Genomic DNA, 26,906 nt, shown 5'->3' with positions numbered 1-26,906 from the left:
CTCTCAACAACACATTCCTGGAAAAGTTGCCATTAGCACACAAGCAGGTGAGGGCTTTTATTTCTGTGCAGTCTGAGATACATGCACAGAGACAGACTAGCATTTGATTATTGCTTACTTTAGTCCACACTGACCTCATCTGCTTCTGCACAGTGAGAGTAGGGGTCCTCGGCTTCAGTGCTAATAACATCTTCAACAAGTGACTTTTTATTGTGGCACTATCCGGAGCATTGTAAGAAGGTTAGAAGCACCCTGATATTAACCCCAGGAATTCCATGACATTCCCTCCAAGGCTTACAAACCCAAATGTTTCCAAGTAGAAAAAAATTACCTCCTCCCCCTAATAAAACCACTAAATTACAGTCTTATTTCCAAAGCTGCTCTGGAATTTATCTTATGCTATGTAATAAGGATGGCATTTTCATGCTGAGGTTCTGCCTGTCTTGAAGTCAAGAACCAAGTCTTACATACACATGGTGACATTTGCAGGCATCTAGCTGGTAACCTATACATGTAGAAGGTATTCAGTGTAGATCTGGAGTGTTTGGCATGAAATGGTCAGTGTTACGTCACCACACCCTCCTCGGCCACCTCATTGATACCTCAGTCAGTAATGATGACCTGCACAACATGGTTTTATAAGACTGGATCATCTAGCTGCATGGTAGCTGTCTTAGTCCCTGAAACACTATGCTATTTGCACAATAGGAAAATTGCCTAGTAATGCATGTTACAGAACTTATACCTGCTGGTAAATGACCTATGCCTGTATTTCCTGTTGTACAAAATCAAAACAAACATATCGACCAACTGTAAAGAAAAACATGAACCTGAACAACTTAAGAAAATGTTGCACCTTAGGATTCAAGCCCCCAAAGAAATCCAGGTATAAATTCTTTGAAGCAGCTTTTGCATATTCTTATGAGATGGGAAGTGACTACCCCCCAGCTGACCTGTGGGTTAAAGTTGACAGTGATCTGCCTTGTCTGAGGGTCACGTAGCAGAAGTGGTTGAGAGAGGTTGTCCTGTGACTTCTCTGATACTGACTGACACCAGTCCTCATAAAGTCTTGTCTCATACCTGCAACGATCAGAGACAACGGTCGCTTTACAAATCGCCTCCTAGCTCCTGAACTCCTGGTCGCATTTCAAAGTGTGAACAGAAGAACAAACTGTTGGTAACTGATTTAGCCAGCCTAGGTCAGACCTTGTGGTTAACTACTGATTTCCAAAGGTGATGTCGCTTCCAACAAGAGAAGGATTACATGTGGTCTTTGGGGGGGATAAAGGAAGCTGTGATTAGTCTCAGCAAACACTGAAGAAGTTCCTGGATGACATTTCCCTCACACGCATCTTTATGTAGCTCCTGGATGTTCATCATTTAGTCATTGTACTGACTGAACACCTCCATGGGTTGACAGATTTCTCATGGTGAATGCAGCTGAGGGAGAGGACTATCGGAAACATCATCATGACATGAAGTGGCATGCACCATCATAGCAGTGGCACCAAGAGGTGGGAGCCTGGAGCATTAGAAGCAGAACACCAGAGCAGTGGTGACGTGACTTTGACTGAGGTGAGTACAGATGGGACCATAAGGAGGCAAAGGCAACTTGCTCAAAAGCAAAGGCACCATTGGAGGGCGACACAGCATGACTTTGTGCTGGGAACGGAAAGTCTGAGGCTTGGGGTGGTGAGAGGGAGGCAAAAGGGGGTTTCCTGTCACACTGAGGACAAAGGTTTCTGGCTGGTAGGGGATGGGGTGATATTATGGATTTGGCAAAGTTGGGCCATGAGCGGCACCAACCAATAACAAGAGGACCTTCAGGAAACTGGTGCAGACATCAGGCCAGAGAAGATCCAGTCTCCCATGAAGATGCTGGGGGTGGAAACACAGAGGAGGGGATATGTGCGGAGCTACTTGGAAGTGAAAGGGACAGAGCATGGCTTACCTGGCAGGTACAGGTGTCATTAGCTGATTTACCTAACACCATGCCTAGCAAAGTCACAATCAGGGGCATCGCAGTCTATCCTATCTCTCGAGTCAGGAGAAAAAGCAAATTGTCCAGGGAGAAGACCACAGGCTGTTTCTAGATCTTGCACTTTTAAAAGACCTATCTGGACAACTCAGAACTAATATAGAATTGTCATTACTGTCTTTCTCCATAAAGGATGCAGGGGCACTATTCAGACTTACTTCTTCTCAGGGCAGCACTAACTCTTGCTTTCTGTTTGGTGAGGGCTGCTGCGGGTTTCCGGGATGCTCATTGCTCATCTGTCACCCCCACACCTTTTAGCTCCACAGGGCTTGTACCAGGCTCCCAGCAAAGCTAGCTGGGAAGAAGGCGTTTGTGTCTACAACAGAACTGCTTTCCCTGTAGACCGTATAGCAACCCAGAAATACTATGCTCACAAGTACGGAAGTCATGCTATAAAAACACGGTGACATTTCACATTTCGGAGCTGTCAGGGAACTTGCATGAACCCGGGATGAGCAAAGGGCATTGACGGGGAGGGGTCTGCTTTGGTGGAACGCGACAACCAATCCTGGAGCTGCTTACTTTTCCAGCGATGAGAGCACATCTTCATACTGCTGTATCATTCGCTTTCCTTCAGCAGATTCCATGCAACTATTCGTACACAAGAGAAAAAAAATGATACAGAGTCAGAAGAAGTCAAAATAATGATCAGAGGAGCAGACTGCAGCCTGCAGAGGCTGAACGCTTCTGGGGCTGGATTCCAAATGCACCTGCATTAGCTCCCGTTCTTCCGGAACATCCTCATCGGCCCACTAGAGGGCGCCTACACTCGCTAAAACTGGGGCAGCCCCGCAGGCGAGTAGGGTGTTAAACCCTTCCCAGCCCTGGCTCCACCAACCTCTCGCCTACTTAAGTTAGTCATGTACAGGATAAGTGTGGGCCCTCGCAAATCGAAACACAAAGGAAATTAAAATACTTAAGAAGAATTCTAGGTGTTATACTTTTCCATATTCAAGAAACAACTATGATCTACATTATATATGTACACATATATAAGTATATAGAATTACATATCTATGTACATACATACTTGTATCTAACAATATATAGATAGATAATTTCCCGTCTTTGAAACTTGTCCAAGGCAAGTGATAGGGGGCATTGCCACTCCTTGAGATATTATATGAGGTCCCACTCACCTGTCACCTCCTAATCATGTGCACATGCAATGCACATACATGCACAGGCACTGAGACATACGTGTACACATGCATGTTGTCTTCTCTAGCGTGTGCACACATACATCATATACACGTGTGTGTGTGTGTGCAGACGTTTGCACAGGAAGGCCCAGGGTCACAGAGGAGAGTGAGCAGAATCTGGCCTCAGGCTCTGGTAGCCACAGCTTTGTCCCCTGCTTTTGACACATGCGGCAACGTTAAATGAAAGCCCAGCTCTTTTGGAAGTAGTTTTGTTTTTTCAGAAACCTTCACACTAACTGTGGAGTCTGTGTTTGTCCTGCTAGCGAAATGAGGCAGCTTACTGCATTTGCTCCTTAAATCCACCTGATCCAGGGAGTTGTCTCTTAAATCCTCTCTCCTGTCTGCAGAGGAAGCCCTGCGCCCCAAGTGGCTGTGTTCCCTTTTGTGGTAAATATGCAGAAATATGATGAGGCAGAGGGAGAAGGGGCAAGTGCCCCAGACCAGCTGGGTTGGCTGGCACCTAGCTCTCCCCTCCCATGCTGTGGGATTTCTCACAATATACAGATCTTTTTTATATTAGGAAGAGATAAAGGCCAGGGAGTTCTCACAAGGACCATGTGACAGTCTCTTAGTGGGTTTGAGAAGTCACATGCAACAGTATAGCCAGCCACCCTGTCACCTCCACTTCACTTCATGGCAAGGAATCCGCATTTTAAATGACTAACAAACATATGTTACGGAGCACAGTACACATTTGGGTTCATCTGGAAAACAAATGGGGATTTTCGTGGGACTGTGGGGTTGCCATGATGTGCCATCCAGATCCCCTCTTTGGCCCAGGTTCTCTAATTACTCCCCAAGAACCTCCAAACCCATTTTCACACTGGTCAGCCATGCTGGCTGCAGAGGCAACATAGCTTGCTTTCCTCTTTGAGAACAGCACCAAGAGTGCTGCAGACTAGGTCACTTTCCAGGAACACCGCAACCCAGGACTGGCTGCTGTTGGGGCACAAGGCAGTCAACCGAAGTCTTGGCTCTGACTACCCAGCAGCTCCAGCTGTCCCCAAATGCCATCCGTTTCCCCTCTGTTCCTCACAGGTGCTTTTCCTGAGAGCATCTTTATCAATTCCTGCATTTACGTCTCAGCGTTCCTGGTTCCCAGGGACTAGACGTGACAGCCAAGCCATCCACATTCCTGAAAGCATCCCAGGCATCCTTCCGTACCTTCTTCCTTCTCCTACCTAAGAAAAGTGAGGACTCAGCTCTAACCCAAACTTTTCACAGCTGGGCACAACTGGCAAGAGCTCTGGGCTGGGAGAGCTGAGACAGACATTTCTTTAGCTCTCTGTCTCTGAAACTTTAAACAAATAACCCCGCTACCCTACCCTTTATTTCTTTATCAGCAGAATACAGAACTTGCCCAGCAGGTGTTGCATGTGGTCACACCCTCGGGACCCCTCTCCAGAGACATGCCTTGTTAGATCTGTGCTGTTTGGAGAAAACAGAATTCTTAAGCACTTCAAAGTTGGTCACCCAACTTTAAAATGCGTATTTAAAGCTTCCCTGCAACAGGAAGGAGACAATTCCCACTGGGGGGCTTTCCTATTGGTGACATTCCGGTGGAGGAGAGACAGCCCCCTCAATACCCTCTCCTGCTGTCTCACACCCTCCTGCTCACACAGCTTGCCCTGGCTTTACTATTTCCCAGAAGACTCAGCAGCCAAGAAACCGTCTGAGGGAAGGAGCTCTGTAGAAGACTTCCCTGCAGCAGAACTTGTGACCTGTGACTCGGTTTCTCCCAGATGAATCCCACAGAGCAAAAAGAATCTATGGTCACTTAGGCTTTGTCACATGCTTGTAGTCTTAGTATTAGGCCTGAGGTCCTCAATAATCCTTCCTAATTACAAAAACTTGTGATTACAATGGCCAGTTCTAATTCTTTGCCTTCCTTGTGTTTCCCAAAGCCAGGTACTTTTAACAAAACCAAGTGTTTTGGAAAAAAGGGAGCAGAGAAAGGGTGCTTGTCCCTAGATGCGATTCAAAACATAATGTCCCAAACTCCTTTTACTGATTCCTAGCAGCTGAGAGGTCTCTAGCATCTTGGCTTCTTTAATCACCCATGAAGCAGGCCCATGCTTTTTATTCTGTTCACCATCAGAGTGATGGGGGAACTTGCCAAGAAGCAGAGTTACAGCCCAGAACTGTTTCAGTTTCAGGAGGTGACAGGTGAGGCCCAGGCAGCTGCAACAAGCTCCCCTAGGAGTCCTCTCCCTGCCTTTCATGGAACCCTGGCTTCTGCATTGTCCAGCAGCTGCAGCAGCAAACACACATTTGTCTGAGAAAGGACTGTGGGAAACCTCCCTAGACAGTCCTGGGCTTGGGTTTCCCCCACCATGCAAAAGGGGGTGAGGCTGTGGTCAGTTAAGCCTCAGTGACACAGAAGGACTCAGCCAGGACTTCAGTCCAAACATACTCCTATCTCCTGCTTGGCCAATAGCTATCTAGTCCATTGCTGGAACTGGGGAGAGATGAGGTCGGTTTTCCTGTGGTCAGCAAGTGACCTGTGCTTCCACACTCCAAGCACAGAGAGCGAACAAACCCGACACTCAGCGGCAAGGTACCTACCGATGCGTGATGTGTCTGAAGTTGCGGAAAGGACCCTGGATGCGCTGCCTCAGCTCCTGCGCCCAGCGGAGACCCCCAGCCATGACGGGCATGTTCTTGTGAACCGGCGAGAACCCTGGGTACACGGCACAACCAGATTGAAGCGAGGCCATGTTAGTTCCCCAGGACCCTCCTCCCCACAGAGATCTCCTGCCAGTTACGCCAGGATTGCTGCATCTACCTCCAGGCTACAGTCACCCTGGGGCCACACTGAGGAATCCCAGGGAGGTCACTGTGCTCCGTGAAGAAAGAGGAGGAGTACCCAGGGCAAAGAGGTGAGTCTCCTGCTGAAACACTCTAATTTAACTGATCTGGACTCTCCGTCACGAGTACTTTTAGAAGCTCTCAAGAGTATGCCACATGTATAGTCAGGGTTGAGCAACACTGCCTTAAGCAAACCATTCTCTCCAACCTCAGTTTTCTCATCTGTGAATTGGGGAAATATTCTCCTCATTTAGGGGACTTTGAAGGATTGTATAAGAGGTCAACACGGTTAGGATCGAGACAAGCCATGTGGATTCTGAAGCATTTGAAGGGAGTTGGTGCACCTGGGGCACGCTGACTGTAGTTCATTCAGTAATTGTGCTGACTATGGTTTTCCAGATTTAGCAAATGTGAGATTTCATTTAAAAAACAGCACATCTGTTTTGGCTTCTCCATGAGAAGAACGGTAACCGGGTACCTCCACTTCTAACTGGCAATAGGAACCAAACAGGGAGCACCTCCTTGACCTCTCTGGAGGCTCCACCACCCCGTGATGTCTCACAATCAGCCCAGGGGATGTTTTCACTACCAGTTCATCCTCCGGGATCAGAAAAATTGGAAGATGAAGCCAGTGACTTGCTCTTGCATGAACTCTGACTCTCTAAGTGTGGTAGAGACTGGGGACCGTGAGATATCCTTCCTGTGACCACATGACACTACACAGCTGAGGACAGAGGGTCCTGAGTGGGCCTGATCTGTGTCCAGCAGGCTCTTCAGAACTGGAAGAAGCAGCACATGCCTGTAATCCCTGCACTCTGGAGGGTGAGGAAGGAGGGTCAGCATGAGCTTGAGACCAGCCGGGGCTACGTGGCAAGTTAAAGGCCAATTTAGACAACATAGAAAGTCCTTGTCTCCAAAATAACGGTGATGTAGATTGCGGAAGCATAGGAAATCAGAGATCGGCAGCAGGAAAGGATTCACTGTGCCACTGCTGGCCTGAATGGAGGTAGCTATACAATGGTAAGGACTAGTAAGAAGGGGCTCCTGGCTGATTACCAGCAAGAACATGGGGATCTCGAGTCCTAAAAATTAAGAAACTGGGTTCTACCATCAAAAATGAGCTTGGTAGTGGGTTTTGTCCCAGAAATTCCTGAAATAAATCTAGCCTGACTAGCACCTTAATCTCAGTGTCATAACCCTGAGTTGAAATCCTAGACACACCATGGCACACTTCTGTCTTCCAGAACTGTGTGTGAAAGATAGGTAATGTTTTAAATTGCTAAGGATGTAAACATTTGCTATATTGGCCCATAAATGACTGAGTCTTCAGAACTCTGTAGTTGACTGTAATAAGCCATGAGGATGTCCCACATAAAGCTGGACCAACAAATTTGCTGATAATGACTTTGTCAGTGAAGGCCATGCTTAATGACCTCAAGATGGAATATTTTTAATACATAGGCCTGTTATTCATCTACTTAAAATCTTTAACAAGTTCCCTTGTATTAATAATGATTTTCAGATTTCCTAATGTGGCAATTCACAATTACATCCCAAACTCTAGGACTGTCTTGATCTCTCTCTCTGTCTTTCTGTCTGTCTGTCTCTGTCTCTCTCTGTTTCTCTGTTTCTCTCTGTTTCTCTGTTTCTCTCTCTCTCTCTCTCTCTCTCTCTCTCTCTCTCTCTTTCTCTCTCTCTCTTTCTCTCTCCATATTTTTGCTTGGGTGGAGGCTGTCCTGCTGGCCATCTGCATTTGCTTTGGAGGCCTTCATCTCTTCTTCTCCCTTGCTGCAACCCCTCACTTTCAGAGTTCAGCTTAACACCACCTTCTCTATGGACCCCCACCTTGAATCATTCAGCCCCAGTTCAGCTTGTCTCGTGACCATTCCTTATCACTGGAGACCTTCTCCTATTCTATGAGCAGTCATCCGTTAGTATTATTTAACCTGCTGCCCAGAGCTACCATTAGATGCAATGCCTACAAACATGCCTTGCATATATAAGGTCTGCAAAACTGAAACAAACTGGTGTTTGATTTTTAAACAAACAAGATAGTGCATATCACTGTAAGAAAAATGGAGGCGTCACACCTCTGCAAGGTAACTCACTGCCCTTTGCCGGGCTCCTGCACTTCCTCCCCACACAAGCACAGTTGCTATGGCAGTGGAAGGAAAAGGAAACTCTTCTCAGGCATGTAAAAGTGTACTGTGAGTTTAGACACGCTAAAGAGTAATCAGTGAGATAACACAGGGCTCAGTTCATACATTATGCCAAGCTCACAGTTGACCTGGGTGGTCAAGGGCATTCTGCTCTGGTCAAGCTTGCCCATCTCAACCCAGATACAGAGAAATCGACAGTTCAGTGAGCCCTACAATTGCCCAAGATAGTCTGGAATTTCAAGCAAGAAAGCTGTACTTGTTTTCTGGAAGAACACCACAGATCCATATGTGCACATTTAACAGATATAAGAGGGTGCATTGTACCCTTCTCAGGAACAGAACCGCCCCTATCAAAGTCCCGTGGCCACCGAATCTACCAAACTGTGCCTCCTCCTGGACGTGCTCATTGTAGATTATCCTCACGGCATCCAGCTCTTTGATGAACATTCTGATGAGGACAAGGTATTTATCTGATATATCGCGTGCTACCAATGGTCTTTCAAGGAGGTTTCCTGCTATGTCTATAAGCTGCAGAAAAAATAAAGAAAACAGTCACAAATGCCATCTTTCCAAGGTCACACAAATCTTGTCTCCTGGTTTTTCATTCCTAAGGTCTCCAGTGCTGGGGGGAGAAGGTAAAACTGTTACAGCAGAACTAGAGCATAATTATTAGCATGTGGGTACGTTTGCCGATCTCCTTTGCTTCTATAGGAAAAGGACTCCTGTCTGCTGGATTACTGACCAGCCTCTTTTCTCTTGTAAGAATCTGAATAGAAGGGAAACGGAAGATGACAGAAAGGCTAAATTGAGTTACATAATAAAGATCTGAGACAGGAGGACCTTAGTGATAGGAAAGAAAAGCAAGCAGCTCAGCGGGCTGAGTATTGGGAGAATTTGGAGGACAGAAAGTTGGGGATGGGAGCAGAAACCTGTTCCAGGGAACAGCAGCCAGGAGAATGGCAGTGATTGTATATAGATAATCTGAAAAGGTGCACCAGTACATAGATAGCTTCCCTAGCCTTGGGGTGCTTCCCAAAGCAGCAGATATAAGATATGAAGTGGTTTTAATTACTTTCTTATTCTGAATTGTGTTTCTCTGATTGTGATGCTTCCTTGAGACCAGACCATGTAGGACCTCAGTTATATTTAAGATCAATACACTGCTTCTAAATCTGTCTTTTGCCCCAACATTCTGTGTCTACTCCATTTATCAAGTCAAAGACTGAAGGGATGGCCAGCTGGTGGTTAATCAAACCTGGCTCACAAGCTCAGCCACTTCTAAAAAAGAGTTATTTAAAATAAATAAATAAAGAGGGATGCAGATGCAGAACGTGTGTCCACAGTTTACAATACTTATTCTCTGGCTCTTTGCAGAAAAACACTTGCCAGCCCTTGTTGTAAGTCAGCATGTACAACAGATACGAGGCCAAGATTACTCTCACGGCCTAAAACTGGAAGTTGAGTAGCCTTTGTTTGTCTAAGACCTCATGCTCAGTGTTACCACTTTAGTTTACATTGGGCCTTTCCTACTTTTCTTCAATGTTTTTCAGAGGCTAGGGTAGGGGCAGAAGGAAAACACCAGGCACTGTTTGGTGTTAGGTTCAGAAGCTGAGATGGTTCCAGAAGACCTGTGCCTCTAGGCCATGTCATGGGTTATGGTCAAGTACAGAAAAGAGTCAGTTTTGGGGAGAGCATGTCTTAGATCAGATATTTCTCAGGTCAGACAGCTTGAAAGGTTTCCTTAATGGATTCAATGCACTCTAAAGACTTGACAAAGGTAAAGAACGCTTTCTACTGAAGGATTTAACATCATTGTTTCCTTCCACGAAAATCACCAGATCCTCAGTAGACGTGAGTTCCTCCACAGTGGAGGCATAAAAGATTAACTAGGTCTTCCTCCACTGAGTCCCATGGATCAGATCCTGTTGAGAGTGTACAGACATGTGAGTTGAAGGCCCCTATGGCCCGACTGCACTCTGACTCATGGATTTTGACATAGACAGACTGTGGTTGACGTGCCCAGCAAAGTTAACTTCGTGCTAGGACGATCTTACAGCAGTAATGGGTATCTAGGTTTGGGTAACTCCTTTAAACAACCTCTAGTCCATGAATCTGAGAAAGTATTTATTTGCATTAATTTATATTCATTGAAACTACTGTCTTTGTTGAAGGAAGAATGAAGGATTTCAGTTTCTTGTTGAGAGATGGCTAAAGGAGAAAAACATAGCAGGCAGAAGGGACTGGAGTTTGCCTACAGTTCCCATAAGCTATTGGAGACTTGAGAACAGAAGAGAAAGTATTTGCCTTTATGAGACATCTTTGAGATTCTAGAGACAACAGGAGCTCCTTCAGAGACCAGGTACCAATTTGGAATAAGCCCTCTCTTCTTCGGCCCACTGAGCTATTCCTCCATAAAAATTTCTAGGATTAGAATTTCTAGAGCCCAGGAAGATATACTTGGCATAAATGTGGATGCTTTCATGGTGGGAACCATGCAAAGAGGTTGTAAGGCTGCTTCAAACATCTTCTTGGACAGGTGAAGTTTCCATGAGACTGTAACATATAGCAGAGATATACGATTTCAAAGATGGAGAAACTCAGGGGCTGGGGATTTAGCTCAGCGGCATAAGCACCTGCCTTGTAAGCAGGCAGTCGTGAGTTTGATCCCCAGTACCGATAAAAAGGAAAAAGACAAAAAAAAAAAAAAAAGGATGGAGAAACTTAAGAACAGATGGAAGGCACCTGCTGAAGACTTCTGGAAATCCAGGTGCAAAGGAATTCATACCAAGGGTGGGCTAGACATTCCCGATGCAGGAATAGAGTTACAGATTCTCCATCTCTCTGGTAGAGTCCCAGTTAGTCATGACAGTTAATGGCATACAGAATCATTTTAGAGACACACGTAAGACTTTTTCTTGATATTAGTTGAAAGGCTTGAAAAGGATTATTAGATGTTTTATTAGGTAGACTAGGGAACACGAGGTGTTCATTAAAAGTTACACACACACACACACACACACACACACACACACACACACACACTTAATGGCTAATGAAACCAGGCACATTAGGGTTACTTAATATTCTAAAAGTACCATAAATTGATTGATTCAGGGTTTAAGATTTTTCATAATTGTTCCACAAGTCACCCAGTATCTGTTTGGTCATATTTAGTGATTAGAAATTTAACGTCTTATCAAGGAAGCCCTTTCCATCCTGAACAGCTTTGACAGAAATCTCTTCCCTCTATTAAACCAACATTTGCTATTTGCCTTCTTGTAATTTCCTCCTGAATATACTCCTCGAGGCATTTTAGAATAAACAACCTCAGACTTTACAGAAGATTGCAGAAGACGCGCTTTACCAAGCCTTCAAGTCCCACAACTGTGCATTCTCGGCTGCGCAGTGATTTATGCCCTCATCCATGTCTTACCCTCCTAGTCCTCCTTTTTGTGTCCCTTGATCTAAGTAAGACATGGTGAAAGCATCAGCCTTATTCTGCTTACTAATGCCTGAATCCTGCAGTTCACTAACCAGTGTGGTACTTGGTGTCTCGTGACTGTGACAAAAATACCTGATCAAATAAACTTAAAAGGAGGCAAGGTTTAGCATTTTTCATGACTTCAGAGGCTTCAAGAACACCATGGAAGGAAGCTAACTGTAAAGCAAAGCATGGCAGCCAAGAAACAAAGACAGAAGAAGAAGAGCAGGGGTCCCAACAGCCCTCTCAAGGGCAGGCCCAGTGTTCACTTCCTCCCATGAGGCTCTGCTTCTTAAAGGTTCCACCAGCTCCTGACGACAACATGAGCTGGGATCAAGCCTCCAACATACAAGGTGGGGAGCAGATCCAAAGTCTGAGTCGTGGTAATTGGTTTGCTCCAGTTCGAATCCAGCTAGCAGCTGTGTTTAAACAGCCATGGTATTGCAGAGCCACAGGGTCGAGATATAGCCCGCAGCAGACACACTTACTTTCAAAAGTTATCTTACTGATAAAGGTGTAGCACCCCAAAAGAGCACTGCAGGAGAATCTTTTTTCAAAAAAAGTTTTCCTTCATCTTTATCCCTCTTTACCGGGTAGAGAAGAATAATATCTACAGGAATGAAACAGTCAGAAGGTATCACTACCATTCTCTGATAAGCGTCGGGGAGGCATTCAACACAGGAGGCTGCTCCCTGCTTGTACAAACCTTAAATGCATGCTCCAGGTCAGGTGCATCCCCAAAAGCTTGACTAAAGATGGTTCCCAATCTTCGGTCAAGATCGCCTACTTTCTGGTTAAAGTCAGCAACGTCGTTTTCAAATCCCTGAGGAGACACCACGTTACACTTGAAGAAAATACGATTTTCTGAAAGCCAATCCCAGGATGGTCTACATTTGAATCAATCATACCGAAGATTTTTTTTTAATTCTCTGAAATTCACCACGGTGTGACTTAGCGTTTATCCATGTAGGAAGCTACTCGGCTACCGCAGCATTTTTGCCTAAAGATGCCAGGGAAGGTGACAAAGGGAAATGTGAAGCTGGTCTCCTTTCACTCCCCTTTCTGTGGCTCTGTCTTCCACTTCTGGAAGGCCTTTTTGCTTCAGTGTCAGCTCAGGTTATCCCTAGAGGCAACAGCCTAGCAGTGGGCTATTCCAGCATTACTTACTACTGGGCTTGCTCCCTTTCATCAAAACCCTGTTCTCTTCAATGTCACTGAAGTCATCTCACCAGGAGAAGGAAAGTAAGCAAATTAAGTAAATATGTACTATTTCCTCTCAATACACCTTCATTGGCTAAGAGAGTAACTAACCATTGTTCCTCAGGTTGCTAAGTGTCGTGAATAAAAACACAGAGCACCCAGTTAAGTTTGAATTTAAGATAAACAATGAATTTTGTTACTACATCTATATCCCAAATATTGTATTTTAACTTATCTCTGAGTGTGTTTCTTTTCTTAGAATGCAGCAATTTTTAAAGAAATTTCAACTGAAAATTCTGATTTGTGCAATTATTATTTATGATCACTGTTTCCACAATACTAATGTATATTTTTATTTTTAAAAAGTGGCAAAACACAGTACAGTTCTACCTCTCAAACATAACTACATTGACACTGTGATTTGTTTCTTTATATTTCCCCCCTATATTGTGTATGGGATTTTGTTTTATTCTATTATATGGTTGCAACCCATTGCATGTATCCTGCCTTGTAGTGTACCTTTTTTTATTTTTGAATCATAGAACGTTTAGAAAGTGGTACATCTCTGAATCTGGTCAACTAAGATTCTCCTGGATATCTGGAGATGTTCAGCACAGATTCCTGCATAATTTCTTTCTCATTTCTTTCTGTTCTCTTAAAACGTCTTCTCCCATAATTCTGTCTTTCTTTGGGGGAAATTTCACTCCCTGTTTCTATACTGGCCCTAGCTCTGGGTTTTTTTTTTTTTCCCCTGTGCCTATGTTCCCTACACGTCTTGGCTTTTGAAGGCTACAGGTGAGATGTAGGCTTTTTATTCCAATCCTGGAAACTGGCTTTTCCTCACGTTAAGGAGGTTTAACTTTCCTTCCCTGACCATGAGTAATCTTCTGTCTATGTGTGCCTGGCTTCCACTTAGCAACCTCTGCTCAAAGCTTGAAACTTCCTTTTTTAATTTTATTGAAGTGTATTTGGCAGATGAAAGTTATATATGTTTGAGGCGTAGAATTTGAGGTTCTGATAAATGCATACACTGTGAGTTGATTAACACATCCGTCATCTCCCTTAGGTACCATTTTCTACTCTGAGTGTGTGTGTGTTTGGGGTAGAGCAGTATCCTTAATGTTTACGTTCTTGAAAAATTTCAAATACACAACACAGTATTGTTAAATATCTTCACTGTGTTGTACATTAGATCTCCACAGCTTCGTTTTGCATAACTGAGGCTGTGTACCGTTTGATCCACAGCTCCCATATCTGTCTCCCTTTGGTCCTTGTCTACTCCTGCATTCTGATTCAACTATTTTAGAGTCCATATATAAATGCAACCAGTTAGCATTTGTCTTTTTATAACTGGCATACTTTACTTAGCTTAAAGTTTTGAAGCCGTATGTGGTCCCAGGTCCCTTTAACATCTCATGCCCATCTCAGCATCTCTGATCTCAGATAACCTTATCTGGGACAGGTAATAGTTGGGAGAAACATTTTCTGATTTTTGCTTATTATAAAGATTAAGTAGAGTCTTTCTAATGATATAGGAATAATAAAAGATTTCCCCTGACACAAATAATAATTGATAAATAAAAATCACTGGGACCGTAGAGGCAAAGGAAATGCAGACAAATATGAATGGAAACCTCTAGACTTACAGGCTAGCGGCATCTGGGAAAGAACAAGGCTCTTAATTTAGCCCTACCCTGCTCTGGGGATCCAAGCAGTCATAGGAGCACTCAGAGAAGACCTTGTACATCTCTTGGAATTCTTCGTACATTTGGTGCACCTGCTGACTCAGAGAGTTCCCCCTGATGCCACTAAACTCAAGCTTCTCCAGTTTGTGGAAATCCACGGCCGTCTTCAGCAGATCCTATGGGGACAATTCACAAAAGCGTTAAAGTGATAATAACCATCATCACAACAACCGTGGATGGGGAGAGTTAGAAATCATACGTGGGTGGTGGTTGCTTAGGAAAATGTGACGCCTGATTAGTTTTGTAACCTTATTATTAGATTGGATTGGTAAAAATAACGCTTGGTTAAATTCAATAACAAAGCAAAGAGGAAATGTGGATAAATAAGATCCACAGATACCAAGATAAATAAATGAATAAACAACTATGAAATGTATGCTTCAGTTCCTCCTAGTGTCCTAAAATGAAGTATAAACTGTAATAATAAAATCATTTATACGATTGGTGGCTTTGCTACTGACTTTTATTTAGTGGGCCATGTTATTTAGGTGCTGAATGACAGTTGTTTAGATGTGGGTAAGAAATCAGACCCTTGGGGCTTGATTGTCTAACCAGAAGGTAACACTACCCTTCTTAGCAGTGCCATCTACCAAGGACAAAAGTCTGCTGAGCATCTCTCCCTGGTGCACCATGTTGCCAGCTAGGGGACAGAGGCCAGTCACTTACCATCTTAGTGCCTGTGTTTCCTTATTTGTACTAAACTTCATGGTGTGGTTGTCAGAGCTAAGCTAATGCAGGATTTAACCCAGTGCTGCATATGCAATACTGTTACTGTTATTGGTATGGTAGCAGCCCAGCTGTACTCAGGATTAAACGACAGGTGAATGACACAACCCAGAAGCCTTGGGGAGGACTCTCTCCCACACACCTGGAAGCCACTTCCTGAGCATGTCTAAAAGGACAGGTTGGATTTCTCCCCTGTGAGTACCTGTCTAAAAGCATAAAACCTCCAAATCAAGATATGCTTCCTGCCAAGCATTGCAGTGTATGTACAGAAAAGCAAAGGTGAAGAGTATATTTGGATCATTTTGGCAATATTGTGTATGGACCCTGAGAATGAGATCTTCTACACTGAAGACATTGGAAGGGTGAGGAGAAGGTACAGTGTTACACCCAGTCCTGAAATCACTTAGAAATTGCCAGTGGTCACTGCCTGGTGGCCCATCAGACTAGCACAAAGATGTGCATTTTTTTCCTTTCTCTGGGACATAAATCCCAACAGTGGTTACAAGGACATTAGATGTGGGTGACATGGCTGACTTTCCCCTAGTTTAGCAGTAGATTATCACATAAACTTAGGAAACCATTCAACAGTCTCCTTTCTGCTCAGCTAAGTTAGGGCATGGTTGGCAGTGGGGATGGCTGGTGAGGACAGAAGATGCCTGGAAAGATGAATATATATACCAGACCGAGGGCTCTGACTAGGTGCTGCTTAAACACACTAGAGGAAAACAGAGAAACAGTTCCAGACATCATGGACAACTTTTTTTTATAAGACCGTACCTAAAAATCACAGGAAACAAAAGCACAAAGAGACCAATGGGATAATACCAAAGTAAGAAATTTCTGCTTAGCAAAACAAATGACAGACTGAAAAGGAAACTTCTAGAAAGGCAGAAATTGAAATTTGAAATTGTATTTGAAAACTATTCATCTGACAAAAGGTTACTATCAAAATATATAAGGAACTTAAAAACTCAGTAAGAAAAAACCAAAATAACCCAATTAAAAATTGGAGAAATGATACAAACGGATACCTTTTGAAAGAAGAAACTCAAGTGGCCTATAAATTTATTTCAGAAAGGTCCACCGTTATTTGCCATCAGGGAAAAACAAGGCAAAATCACAGTGAGATGTTGTTTCACTCATTAGAATGACCACCACAGAACAGACAAAAAATAACAAATGCTGGTAAAGATGTGGAGAAAGGGAACTCTCATACACTATTGGGGGAAACATAATTACGCCCATTATGGAGAACAGAAGGGGACTCTGCCAAGAAACAAAAGGCAGACCTACTATAGGACGTAGCTATCTCATTTCTGGATATGGACCCAAAGGAGTATTTGGAGTATGCTTTGATATGAGTATATCAAAGAGACCCTGCATGTCCATGTTTGTGGCTGTAATATTCGCAGTAGCTAAAATATGGGGCTGACATAGATGCCCATCAGTGGGTGAATGGATAAAGAAAATATGAAATAAACGAAGGAAGATAAACTGTAATTTGTAACAGAATAGGTGGAACTAGATATTACATTGAGTGAAATAATTCAGATGTTAGACAAATACAGCATATTTTCCTGTGAGAATGTTACAAGACTGGATCAGAATGTGTAATAATGATACTCAGAAGCTGAGGAATTGGGAGGTTAGATAACTAGTGAGAATATGTTCTACCCTTCTGTAGCACACAATGTGGTGACTGTAGTTCCCAGTAACCTATTATATAATTTATGAACAACTAGAAGAACATGAAGGCTCTAAACACCAACTGATAAGGACATGAAAACATTAATTATACTAATTTGATCAGTACATATTATGTAATGTATTGAACTGTCACACTGCAGCCCATAAACACGTAAAATGGTTGCCTTTTAATAAAAACTTCCTAAAAAGTTAAGGAGGAAATATTTGCTCTGAATTTGATCATTACACTCTGTAGATCAAATTATCGCACTGTTCCCCATAAATTTGTATAACTGAAATAATTCTCACAAAATGCTTGCAAAAATGTACATTCGACTTTATATTCTGGGAAGAAAACAGAAATGAATTTTATTTAAATGAAATTGACTTCCACAGTAATTCAAATCCCTTCATAAGGTACTTAGTTATAATCTTTTTTATAGGAGAAAAATATTTGTGCTCCGGAAGATACCTTGGTATTCATTCATCACAATTGTGTGGATGTCAATTTCAATTTTTAGGCAATGTACGTTTACCATTTTAAAAGACTGACGCTTTCTGATATGTTTGATTACATCAGAAAATGCGATTATAATTTAGTTATGCTATTTTATTTCTCAAGAATATTTACAGCACGTTCCTGGGTGGCTTTTGAAAGGTTTTTCATCAGCCTGACAGGCAAGTATTCAATCATTGGATTTTTGGACAAAGTTTAGTTACTGAAAACAATGGATATTTACATTGTTTTATCTAATTTAGGAAACATATGGCTTCATCTGTGGCTCAATCCATGGTTTCAGGGCTTTCCTTAAATTCTTATCACAAGCTCCTCCCACTTCCTAGGATATTATTTAATTCTATGTTACAGTATTTGTTTACTTTTTTGCTTATCTTTCCCCAGTAGACTGTAAACACCCCGAGGATGCCCTGCTGATTGAATGAGCTGTGTGCCAGCTCCTTGTGCTTTGACTTAGCTGTAGCGTGTGTAGACACATGGCTGCTATAGAGCAGCTGGCCAAGACAAGGAAAACTATAGAGATTTAGAAAGCAAGGCTTCTCCATGCTGAAAGGGTCAAAAGGGGAAACTGTGATGCTCCAAATTTTGAGTATAAAATGATCGTCAATGAATGGATGAGAAGAGGCAGATTTGAACTAGGATTTAGTGCTAGAAAATCCCAAGTTAAGATATTCCTGATTCTGCCAACCAGTTTACTACTCCGAGGCTTTTACGATGGGGCGTACAGAGAGCTCATGTTAGCTTTCCTCAGGCTCGCTTCCCTAACCTGTAAATGGGAACAATAATATTTAATCTGCCACCGGTTATCCAGTTGCATAGAAAGTGGCTTTGTAGCACGTCAGTACATTAGTTGTTTCTAACTAATTACGATCATCTTGATGTGCTTGGGTAAGGTTGTAATGTATTACAAACACACTGGCTTAGAAAGGGGACATTCTGGGGCTCCTTTGGAGACAGACAGGGTAGAGGTTCCCTGGTGGCTTACTGGATTGAAGGGGTCCTATTGTGAAAAACAGTGTAACATTTAATGGTGGTGCTCAGGAGGAGGTACAGGGGAGGGTTCAATGTGTGCTTTGGCCTTGGAGGTGAAGAATTAGAATCAGAAATACTGCCCGGCTCCACCAACAGCAATCCTGTGCTTGGAGGAGAGGTCACGCCACCCATCTAAAAAGAAACGTCTTCAGAATTCATTACGGGAAAGCACAAAGCAGACACTCGGATGAAAATCTCAAAAGGTCATTTGGAAAAAGACTGTTTACCTTTCAACTGCCACCAACCTTATGCAGCTAATGGTCTCATATGTGACCACGTGTTCAAGGCAGGCTGAAAGAAAAGCTGGCCCAATTAGGCTGGGAATGAAAGGAGGCTCAGGAGCGGCTTGAAACGGTAGAAAGAGCAAAAGGAAATGCGGGGTATATTAGGTCAGCTTATTACCTATCTCGCTGCTAATCACTTTGCATAAAACCTCAGCAGGAAATCATTCTGTCTCCAAGTGAATCACACACAGCTTTACAGCCATTTGATAATGAAGGAAACACCAATTTTCCCCAAGCTGCTTACTTACAGCATTGTTTGCAGGAAAGAGGCCCCAGGCAGAAATATAAACAGGGGATCTGCAGAATCTACAATATTATAGAGCAGAGATGAACTCTGTGTGTGTGTGCAGGTGTGTGCGTGTGCACTGGATCATCTGATAGAAACAGAAGATGAGTGAACAAAGACAGAAGCAGTCAAGTGACTCCTTTTCTTCAATTTTTTTTGAATGTTTGCTCAACTTGCAAAAGTTTTTTGTGTACTTTTTGAGTTTCCATAGCAAGCCCTAAAATTAAATAAGACCTTTTCGTGGAACAGGAATCATAATTTTAGCGGAGTGATCAATTTAGGGGAAAAGACTTAGAAATCATAGAGTAAAAATCGGTGTACAAAGATAGGATAGAATGTGAAAGGATGAAATAAAACCATAAAGCTAGTTTGAGACCCTCAAAATGGGAAAGTAGAGAAGAAAATAGACCCTCCCAACTCCCTAGAAAATATCGAAGTCTGATGAGTAGACCACATGGCCCTGACAGCACAGCTACGCTTCCCCGAGCCACGACACTACGGGCAAGCTAATTACGGAACAGATTTAATTGTGCTTATATTTGGTCCCTAACTCATGATAATTGAAAGGATACGGGTTCTGGCGTGAACTGGATTCTTGAATTTTTTTTTCCATTCTTTTTCTTCTTCCCAAGGATCAGCTAAGAAAGGAGCTCTGTCACAGTCGTGAGAACAAGGATGGAGAGGCTGGTGGCACCCGAGGATGCAGTTACTCCACCTACTGTGGATGGACTGAAAAGTCCCCTGCAACTGGCCTCCTCCTTGGAAAGCAGCATCCTCCCACTGCACCCTCCCTTTATTTAATTTAGCAAACACCTGGAAGAGAAGAGTGAACCTGAACAATATGCTCTCGTGCCACAAAAGCAAGAATAAAAGTCAGAGCAAGTCAGGAAAGATATCTGGAAAAACTGTGGACGTTAAAAACCAGCCCTGCACAGTTTAAGCCCTTGGCACCAGCCTGCAGAGGGCTGAAGATACTGATACCATTTTTACTCACTTGGCTTCCTGTAACTATTAATTATAGCTACCATCTCCTTGGTGCTCTTACACTATATTAGAATAGAGGATGAAGAAGGCAAAGTTCATGCTAATGCTTGCTGGAGACAGGCAGATTAATCCCATTTCAAACAGGCATCGATCACAGAGATACACAGAATGCTAACCAAAGGGTACATGAAATATGTCAGGAGAGGATCGATAGTTCCCTGTCCCACTGCATTGAGCTGAGGGGGGAAGGTAGCACAGGGCAAGGGGGGTGAGTCCATGAGGAAAAAAAAAATAACAAATGGTGGAGTGCTATCCCCCAGCACAGAAGTAAACCAGACCACAGGGCCTGAAAACATCAGAGGAAAGAAGGCAGAGATAAGATAGCATGACAGCATTCAAGCTCCCCTCTAATTAAGCTGGGACAACTGTTTTTTTATGCATCTGAGTTCTTGATTCAAAAAGAAAAGGCAGTCTGAGTGAAAAAGATTGCGAGGGTAATGACTCCAGGGAGACTCTGCTCATCTCTGCTCATGGTTACTGAACACACCCTGGAGACTGGGTGCCCTAATGTTAGAATAGCTGTCTATATGCAAAGTCCCATCATTAGCCTGTGCACACAGGGCCCAGGACTCCACTCAGATGCCACCTTCAGGGTCTTTCTCAAGGCTGCAGGACTGTGGATGGGACTGCTGCAGAGTGACAGAGAAAAGTGTCCCTCTGTGGTCAGCCCGGGCCAGGGGCAGGCGACAGCTGCCGTGTCCATCACCTGGGCTGCACAACTGCAGAGGACTTGATGCAGAGATGAAAGGAATCAGGAGTAGAGGGCGAGGGAGGCAGGGGGCTGCGTGTCGTGAGCCAGCTGGAGGCAGCCATGAGAAGAGGAAGCGTGCGGGATGAAGCTAGGTATCAATTATTCACACTCTCCATGATCCAGGGAAGGATTTAAGATGCACCTTTTATAAGATCTGGCTTCTGGCTTTCTTGCATACATTTTCTGCCTTTATGCCCTTCCCTGTCTTATTTGTCCTGGTGAATTCCTATTCCCGTTTCAGAACTGATTTCCTTTTGTTTTTGGCTTTTTTTTTTTTCAAAGTCCTGATGGGTCACAGAGCCTTCTCTTTCACTCCAAATAACCCACAAATGTCACTTGTTTGTGGCACTCAGAACACCTCAGGAAAGTTCATTGATTCGGTAAACCCCAGCCCCGGGTCTCCTCCATTCATCTTTCTCTGTTCTCTCAAGGTCTGGACACAGAGGTCAGGAAGCGTCACGCTTCAGTCACCTTTGCATGCTGGGCCCTTGCTCAGGGTCTGCAGCCAGCTCCCTGGGATCTGTGCTTTCTGAACTGAGGTTCAGTCTCAGATTCCTTGGGCCCTCATCAACTCACGGTTGAGTGTTGTCATCACAGTTTTTTCCCAACACAATTCCATTCGCTCCAGAATCTCAGCTAATCATAGTTGAAAACATGACTCTAATGCTTACTCTATTATTTGGCTATTGCTTTGAAGTTGACCTTGAATTTTTAAAATCAGTTTTAAGCATATGTTATTATACAGTGCCTATTACCTTCCCTTAACGTTACATCAACAAACCCATAACTGCAAGACGGTAACCATGCTAAATTCTGAAGATCAAAAGAGAAAGTTTTATCTCTTCACATCATAGTACTTACACTAAATAATCAAGCAAAAACTAGCACCATGCAAAAGTTGTTTCCCTTGCAAAGGGATTCACTAGTTTTGTAGTTTGGGGTATCACTTGGAGAATGGGGGTTAGAGAAGTTTAAAGCAGCTTGTTTGTGGGACTGGCCAGCTGCACCCAGATCTTCTCATTTTCACTTTGCATTCTGGGCTTTCTAGTTAAGTCTATTTGTTTTATAAATTTAACTCAATTTTATTTTCTCTAAGATTTTTAATTTTTACTAGCACCTGCTCACAGTACATACTAATTACATTTACTGTAGGAAGTGAGCAAAAGGTTCAGAGACCACAGGCAATTTGAAAAACATTTGAATTAGCTGACTGATATTTTCATTAAGTGGGTCTATGATCAGAATTTCCTGCTCTTCTAACAGTGGCAGCACTGTGTGATGATCAATCCAAACAATGGCTATTTATGGAGCATTTGTTTTGGGTTCTGCTATCCAGTGGATGGTTGACTAACAAGTCGTGCTTCTCATTCTCCTAGTGCACACCTGGGGACCCTCGATTTAAGTCCTGCACAGGCCCGGGACCTGAAGGAACACACTCACCTCTACCATACATAGTCGGCCCAGGAAGACCTCCAGTCGCACGAAGACCAGAGAAGACTGGAAATCCCATTCCTTGACTTCCTCACTCTCTTTGAAGTAACTATGGAGATTTTCCCTTCTGTCCTGAAACACCTGCTTGAAGAAGCTCAAGGTATCCAAAGCCACCTTCAGTTTTCTCTGACTTTCTTCTGTCTCACTTCTCAAAAGATGTTCTGGGCTGAGATAGTTAGAAGCCTGGAACACAGAGACTGATGTCACTGGGAATGTCACTGGGCCTGCCTGCAGGGGCAGCACATCGCTTAACTTTGTTGCTATGACCTTGGACTCCAGTAATTACCCAAGAAATATTTTTCACAAGTTCAGCACAGGAAAGAGCTGACCTTACCCTCATTTCCACAGGCAGATTGGGACAGGGTTTAAGACAAATTGTCTTTGTGACCCTACAGTCACAGAGAGTTGCACCAGTCTCTGTGATCAGGCAAGTGACCAAGCAGAGGCAAGGAGACACAAGGGGACTTTCTTGGTGCTGTGGGGCCTACGGTAGGTTCTCATTCCCAGGTGTTGCTCTGCGATGTATTAGCCTGTACAGATGAAATTATTTACATGCAAAAATTCTTTGAGGCGTAATTCTTTCTGTCGCCGAGAAAACTGAACCTGGGAATCGAGGAGACAGAGCTAGGAAGACGGAACTCATGGACAGTCGCCCTCATTGCTGCATGGATTGGCAGCAGAACTGGGCTGAGGGTCCCGCTGACATCACTTTTGGCCCCATTTATTGCAAGTCAGAATTACTTTTGACTTCTAAGGTACGAAAGTCAGTAAGCTTTCCTTTGGACTACTACAGATGCTACTTTTAGTTGAATTCTTTTATACTATTCAATCAAAACAGTCCCGTGTGATAAACACAGAATGATCCCTAAAACCTGATCTGAGTGAAACAACACAGTTTCAGGACTTAGTGTAGGTACCCTTGGGTGAGGCAGGCAGCCTCCTGAGACTTAGCTTGCGCCTTCAAGTAAGAGATAATAATAAAAATAAATTATAATAATAAACCCTTCCGATCCATCTTATAAGGTTCATTTGATAATCGACAGAGATCGTATCTTGCCGCCTTAATGGGCTTCGTGGATGTTAGTAACTAAGAGCTGTTCATTGTTTTCTGAGTTGCAGCTCCTTAAGAGGCCAATTTGGAAAGGGAGATCAAACAAGGCTTTTTAGGCGTTCAGCTGTATTTACAGATACACTCCTTGAGGTTTAGACTGGTTGGTGTTAAATGGACCTTACAAAGAGAAGCACGCAATGACTTCACAGGGTTTGAGTTCTTACTATGTTCAGGGCACACACATTACAGGCACCCAGCACTCCTCTGAGATAGGTCCTCTTTTTTGCCTCATTGCAGAGAAGGCAGGTAAATGACTTGCTCCCAAACACACAGCTCACAAGTGGAGAAGCCAAGGTTTGCCTGACTGCAAAGCTATATTCTTAATTACCAGGTTTTGCAGCCAACTCTACTAATCATGAAAGTGGTTGTACGGAATATGAAGGAGATTGGAATTCTGACTTACCCTTTTTAGCCCACCCCACTGGCTTAGATAGAGGGGAAAGATCTAGCCCTCTGGTTTTCTAATATTACTGAAAACCTCTTGGTGAATTATTGGCTTGTGAGAGTACAATAATTGAAGAGTGAAGAACGTTTGGAGCATAATTATTTCCAAGCCTAGGAAAATAGCAGACTACTTCACTCTTTCATGGGTCAACCAGTCCCCAGAGAGGTGGCTGGGATGACCAGAGAGGCTCACCTGCTGGATGAGGAGGTTGCATATCTCCTGGAGCAGCACTGTGAGCCTCCCGGGACAGCGGTAACCCTTGCATGTAACCCAAATCAGGCAGACCACATGGAGCAGGGGCTGTAGCCGGGGCTTCACCTTGGGAAACTCCACACTTTCCAGGGCCTCCAGGTGGCCTTGGAGCGGTAACAGGTGCGAGTAGATGTCTTGAGCCTCTCTCAGAGCTGGAAAGAAATGGAGCTGGTCACTAGTCCCTGCTTGAGACACCTTCTACCTGGTGGAGCCCTAGTACCCGGGGAGTGGAGAATCTGCAAGGGAACAACTGCAGGTCCTTCCTGCTCTGAGAAAGCAGAAAGGACTCTGGTTCCAGAAAACATTCTGGCTCTTATGCAGAAATATGGAAATCTAGAGACCTCTGAACAAGTAGAATAATGGTCTGAAGCGTTGTTTCTGGCATCGCTCTATGTGGAGTTCTTCCTGGCTGACCCAGATCTATTCTGATACTTATGTATATGGTAAACCCTGCCTTTGATAAATACTTGCTGATTACTTTAGTACAGATGCATTCAATATAGTAGCAAATCGAGGCCTGGGGACCAGTTTTAGAATCAGAAAGATCTACCTGCAAATGTCGGTGCAGACACTTAGCAGTTACATGTTAAACATATACATTTGACATAGTGAACACCTCTAAGCCTCACAAATGGGCTGATGAGTAGGTAATTTTAAGGATATTTGTGAAGGGAGAACATCAGTATTGGACCACTGCAGGTGTCTGATAAGTGGCAGACTCTTAAATATGTGTTAATAAAAAATATCATTGGGGTTTTATATAAAATAAGTCACAGATAATAAAGAGCTCGCACAGAATGAGGAGAGCAAAGCTCTGGGTAATTTTCAAAGCCAGGAAAACTACCTGTCCTCTCCTTTGAACATAGCCAAGGCACAAGAAGGACTTTAACAAACTCACCTTAGTAATCAAGAGGAAAAAGCAGAAACCAGCAGTACTGAGTTCTGATAGCTCCCTAACGACTTAGAGAAAGTGTGAAAGCCCATTGGGTGAACAGAACTGGAACAGAGCATTTGTACAGTGGCTCTTTCTCGGGCAAATGATCGACCCGTATCATGTGAGAGCAGATGGTCTTATACCATGTGAATGAGGCACTGCATTTCTCCTAAAGGAAACTCGGAATGTCTCATATTTACTCTCATTCCCCATATGCCAGGAACTACTCTACCCGCTGGGCATATACACCCCATCTCTTATAGAGCTTTGTGAGACAGATTTTCTTAACTTGCCTAGGCTCATCCTGTGAACAGACTAGTCCTGTCCAGCCAAGAAAAGTGAAGGTTACTCCACGTTTGTTATTTTGGGCCCCTGACTTCAAGACCATGAGGCTCAGGAGAGCAGGAGAATGTTAAGGTGCATGTTTTACATGGCTTTGTAGGAAGTGTGTGTGAAGGTCAAACATCATGGTGAATTGATTAGAGCTGTAGTCTCAAGGAGGAGTGCAGGCAGTGATGGTGTCAGAACCACTGGGTTGGGGTGGGGAATTTCCAAGTCCAACAGTCAGTGTAATAAGCACATGCTCTGGCTGCTGTGGAGTGAACGAGAAAGGCCTGGGCCATCGTGCTAAAGGAATGCTCTATGATACCTGTTTTGATGCTTTAAAAACCATTTTTTTATTCATACAAATAATCACACTTTTAGGAGCATTAGTATTTGAGGGAACACAGGAGTTTCTAGTCCAAGGAAGGTGCAATCACCTTGCCCCAGAAGGCTAATTTAGACAGACAGACAGACAGACACACAGGGTCTCACTAACTTGCCCTGGCTGGTCTTGTACTTTTGATTCTTCTGCCTTAGCCTCATGAGTAGCTGGGATTATAGGAATGTACCATTATACCTGGCACCAATTATTTCTAAATTTGTAGTGATTTTTATTGTTTTATTGTTGTTTTTTTAAAAAGAATATTTTCTATTGTTAGTTGGTTGAATACACAAATGTGTCCCTTGGACATAAAGGACCAGATGAAAATGTAAGCACAGTCAGTTGCATAGAGATAACCCAGTAGTTTGCTGGTAATCTTTACCAGCAGGCTCTTCAGGGGTGAATGCCTTTCACTGCAGAATTGCTAATTTTTATAGGGTGAGATTCCAGTGCTTACAAACTATCAATCTGACTTAACTGAGTGTTGCTTGGGAGAATAGGGAAGACATGACTGAAAAGATTTGCACACATTTGTTGTGTTCCAGGAGCCATGGGAAACTTGGCCAAGTTGACTTCTTCCTCCCTTTGCATATCACCTAGAAACACACCTGTCTGGTGCTCTGATCTGTGTGCCCTCTGAAGTTCAGGTGTGAAACTTCACTGTTATTGTGATGGTACTGGGTGGTGGAGTCTTCAAGAGGTACCCAAGCCATGAAGGTTGCTCTCTGGTGAAAGGGACTCAGGTGGTGTAACAGAGGCTCCCTGCAGTGTTCCGCTAGCTGGCCCTTTCATCTCACCCTCCCATGGTGCTTTTTCCCTTCAGAACCTTCTGAATGTTTGACCTGGTCTTTCCAGCCTCCAAAGGAGTGAGAAATGAATTTCTGTGCTTTTTAAATTACCCATCTTCAGGTAGTCTGTAACAGTAACACAGATGGACTAATGAAGCTAGAGACCAGGTTGTACTATGCCAACCACCAACCTCTAGTAGTCAGGGATGAGAACTCCCTA

General features: G+C 43.6%; 1 protein-coding gene across 2 annotated transcripts in view; it reads right to left on the bottom strand.

Annotated features, from left to right (window-relative positions):
- Dnah9 (dynein axonemal heavy chain 9) overlaps positions 1–26,906 on the bottom strand; it is a 365,933-nt gene that overhangs the window by 317,336 nt on the left and 21,691 nt on the right. For both annotated transcript variants that reach the window (XM_063242417.1, XM_063242418.1), the window contains exons 5-12: positions 24,199–24,410; positions 22,400–22,633; positions 14,582–14,749; positions 12,395–12,511; positions 8,585–8,735; positions 5,806–5,920; positions 2,561–2,629; positions 954–1,080 (exon numbers count right to left, since the gene is read on the bottom strand). In XM_063242417.1, the coding sequence (XP_063098487.1) occupies positions 954–1,080; positions 2,561–2,629; positions 5,806–5,920; positions 8,585–8,735; positions 12,395–12,511; positions 14,582–14,749; positions 22,400–22,633; positions 24,199–24,410 (1,193 nt within the window). The remainder of the gene's footprint in view (positions 1–953; positions 1,081–2,560; positions 2,630–5,805; positions 5,921–8,584; positions 8,736–12,394; positions 12,512–14,581; positions 14,750–22,399; positions 22,634–24,198; positions 24,411–26,906) is intronic.

This window comes from Cavia porcellus, unplaced genomic scaffold, assembly GCF_034190915.1.
Source record: "Cavia porcellus strain 051 isolate PalLab524CR breed Dunkin Hartley unplaced genomic scaffold, mCavPor4.1 scaffold_32, whole genome shotgun sequence".
NCBI classification, from domain to species: domain Eukaryota; kingdom Metazoa; phylum Chordata; class Mammalia; order Rodentia; family Caviidae; genus Cavia; species Cavia porcellus.
This window is presented reverse-complemented; position numbering and strand designations above follow the sequence as displayed.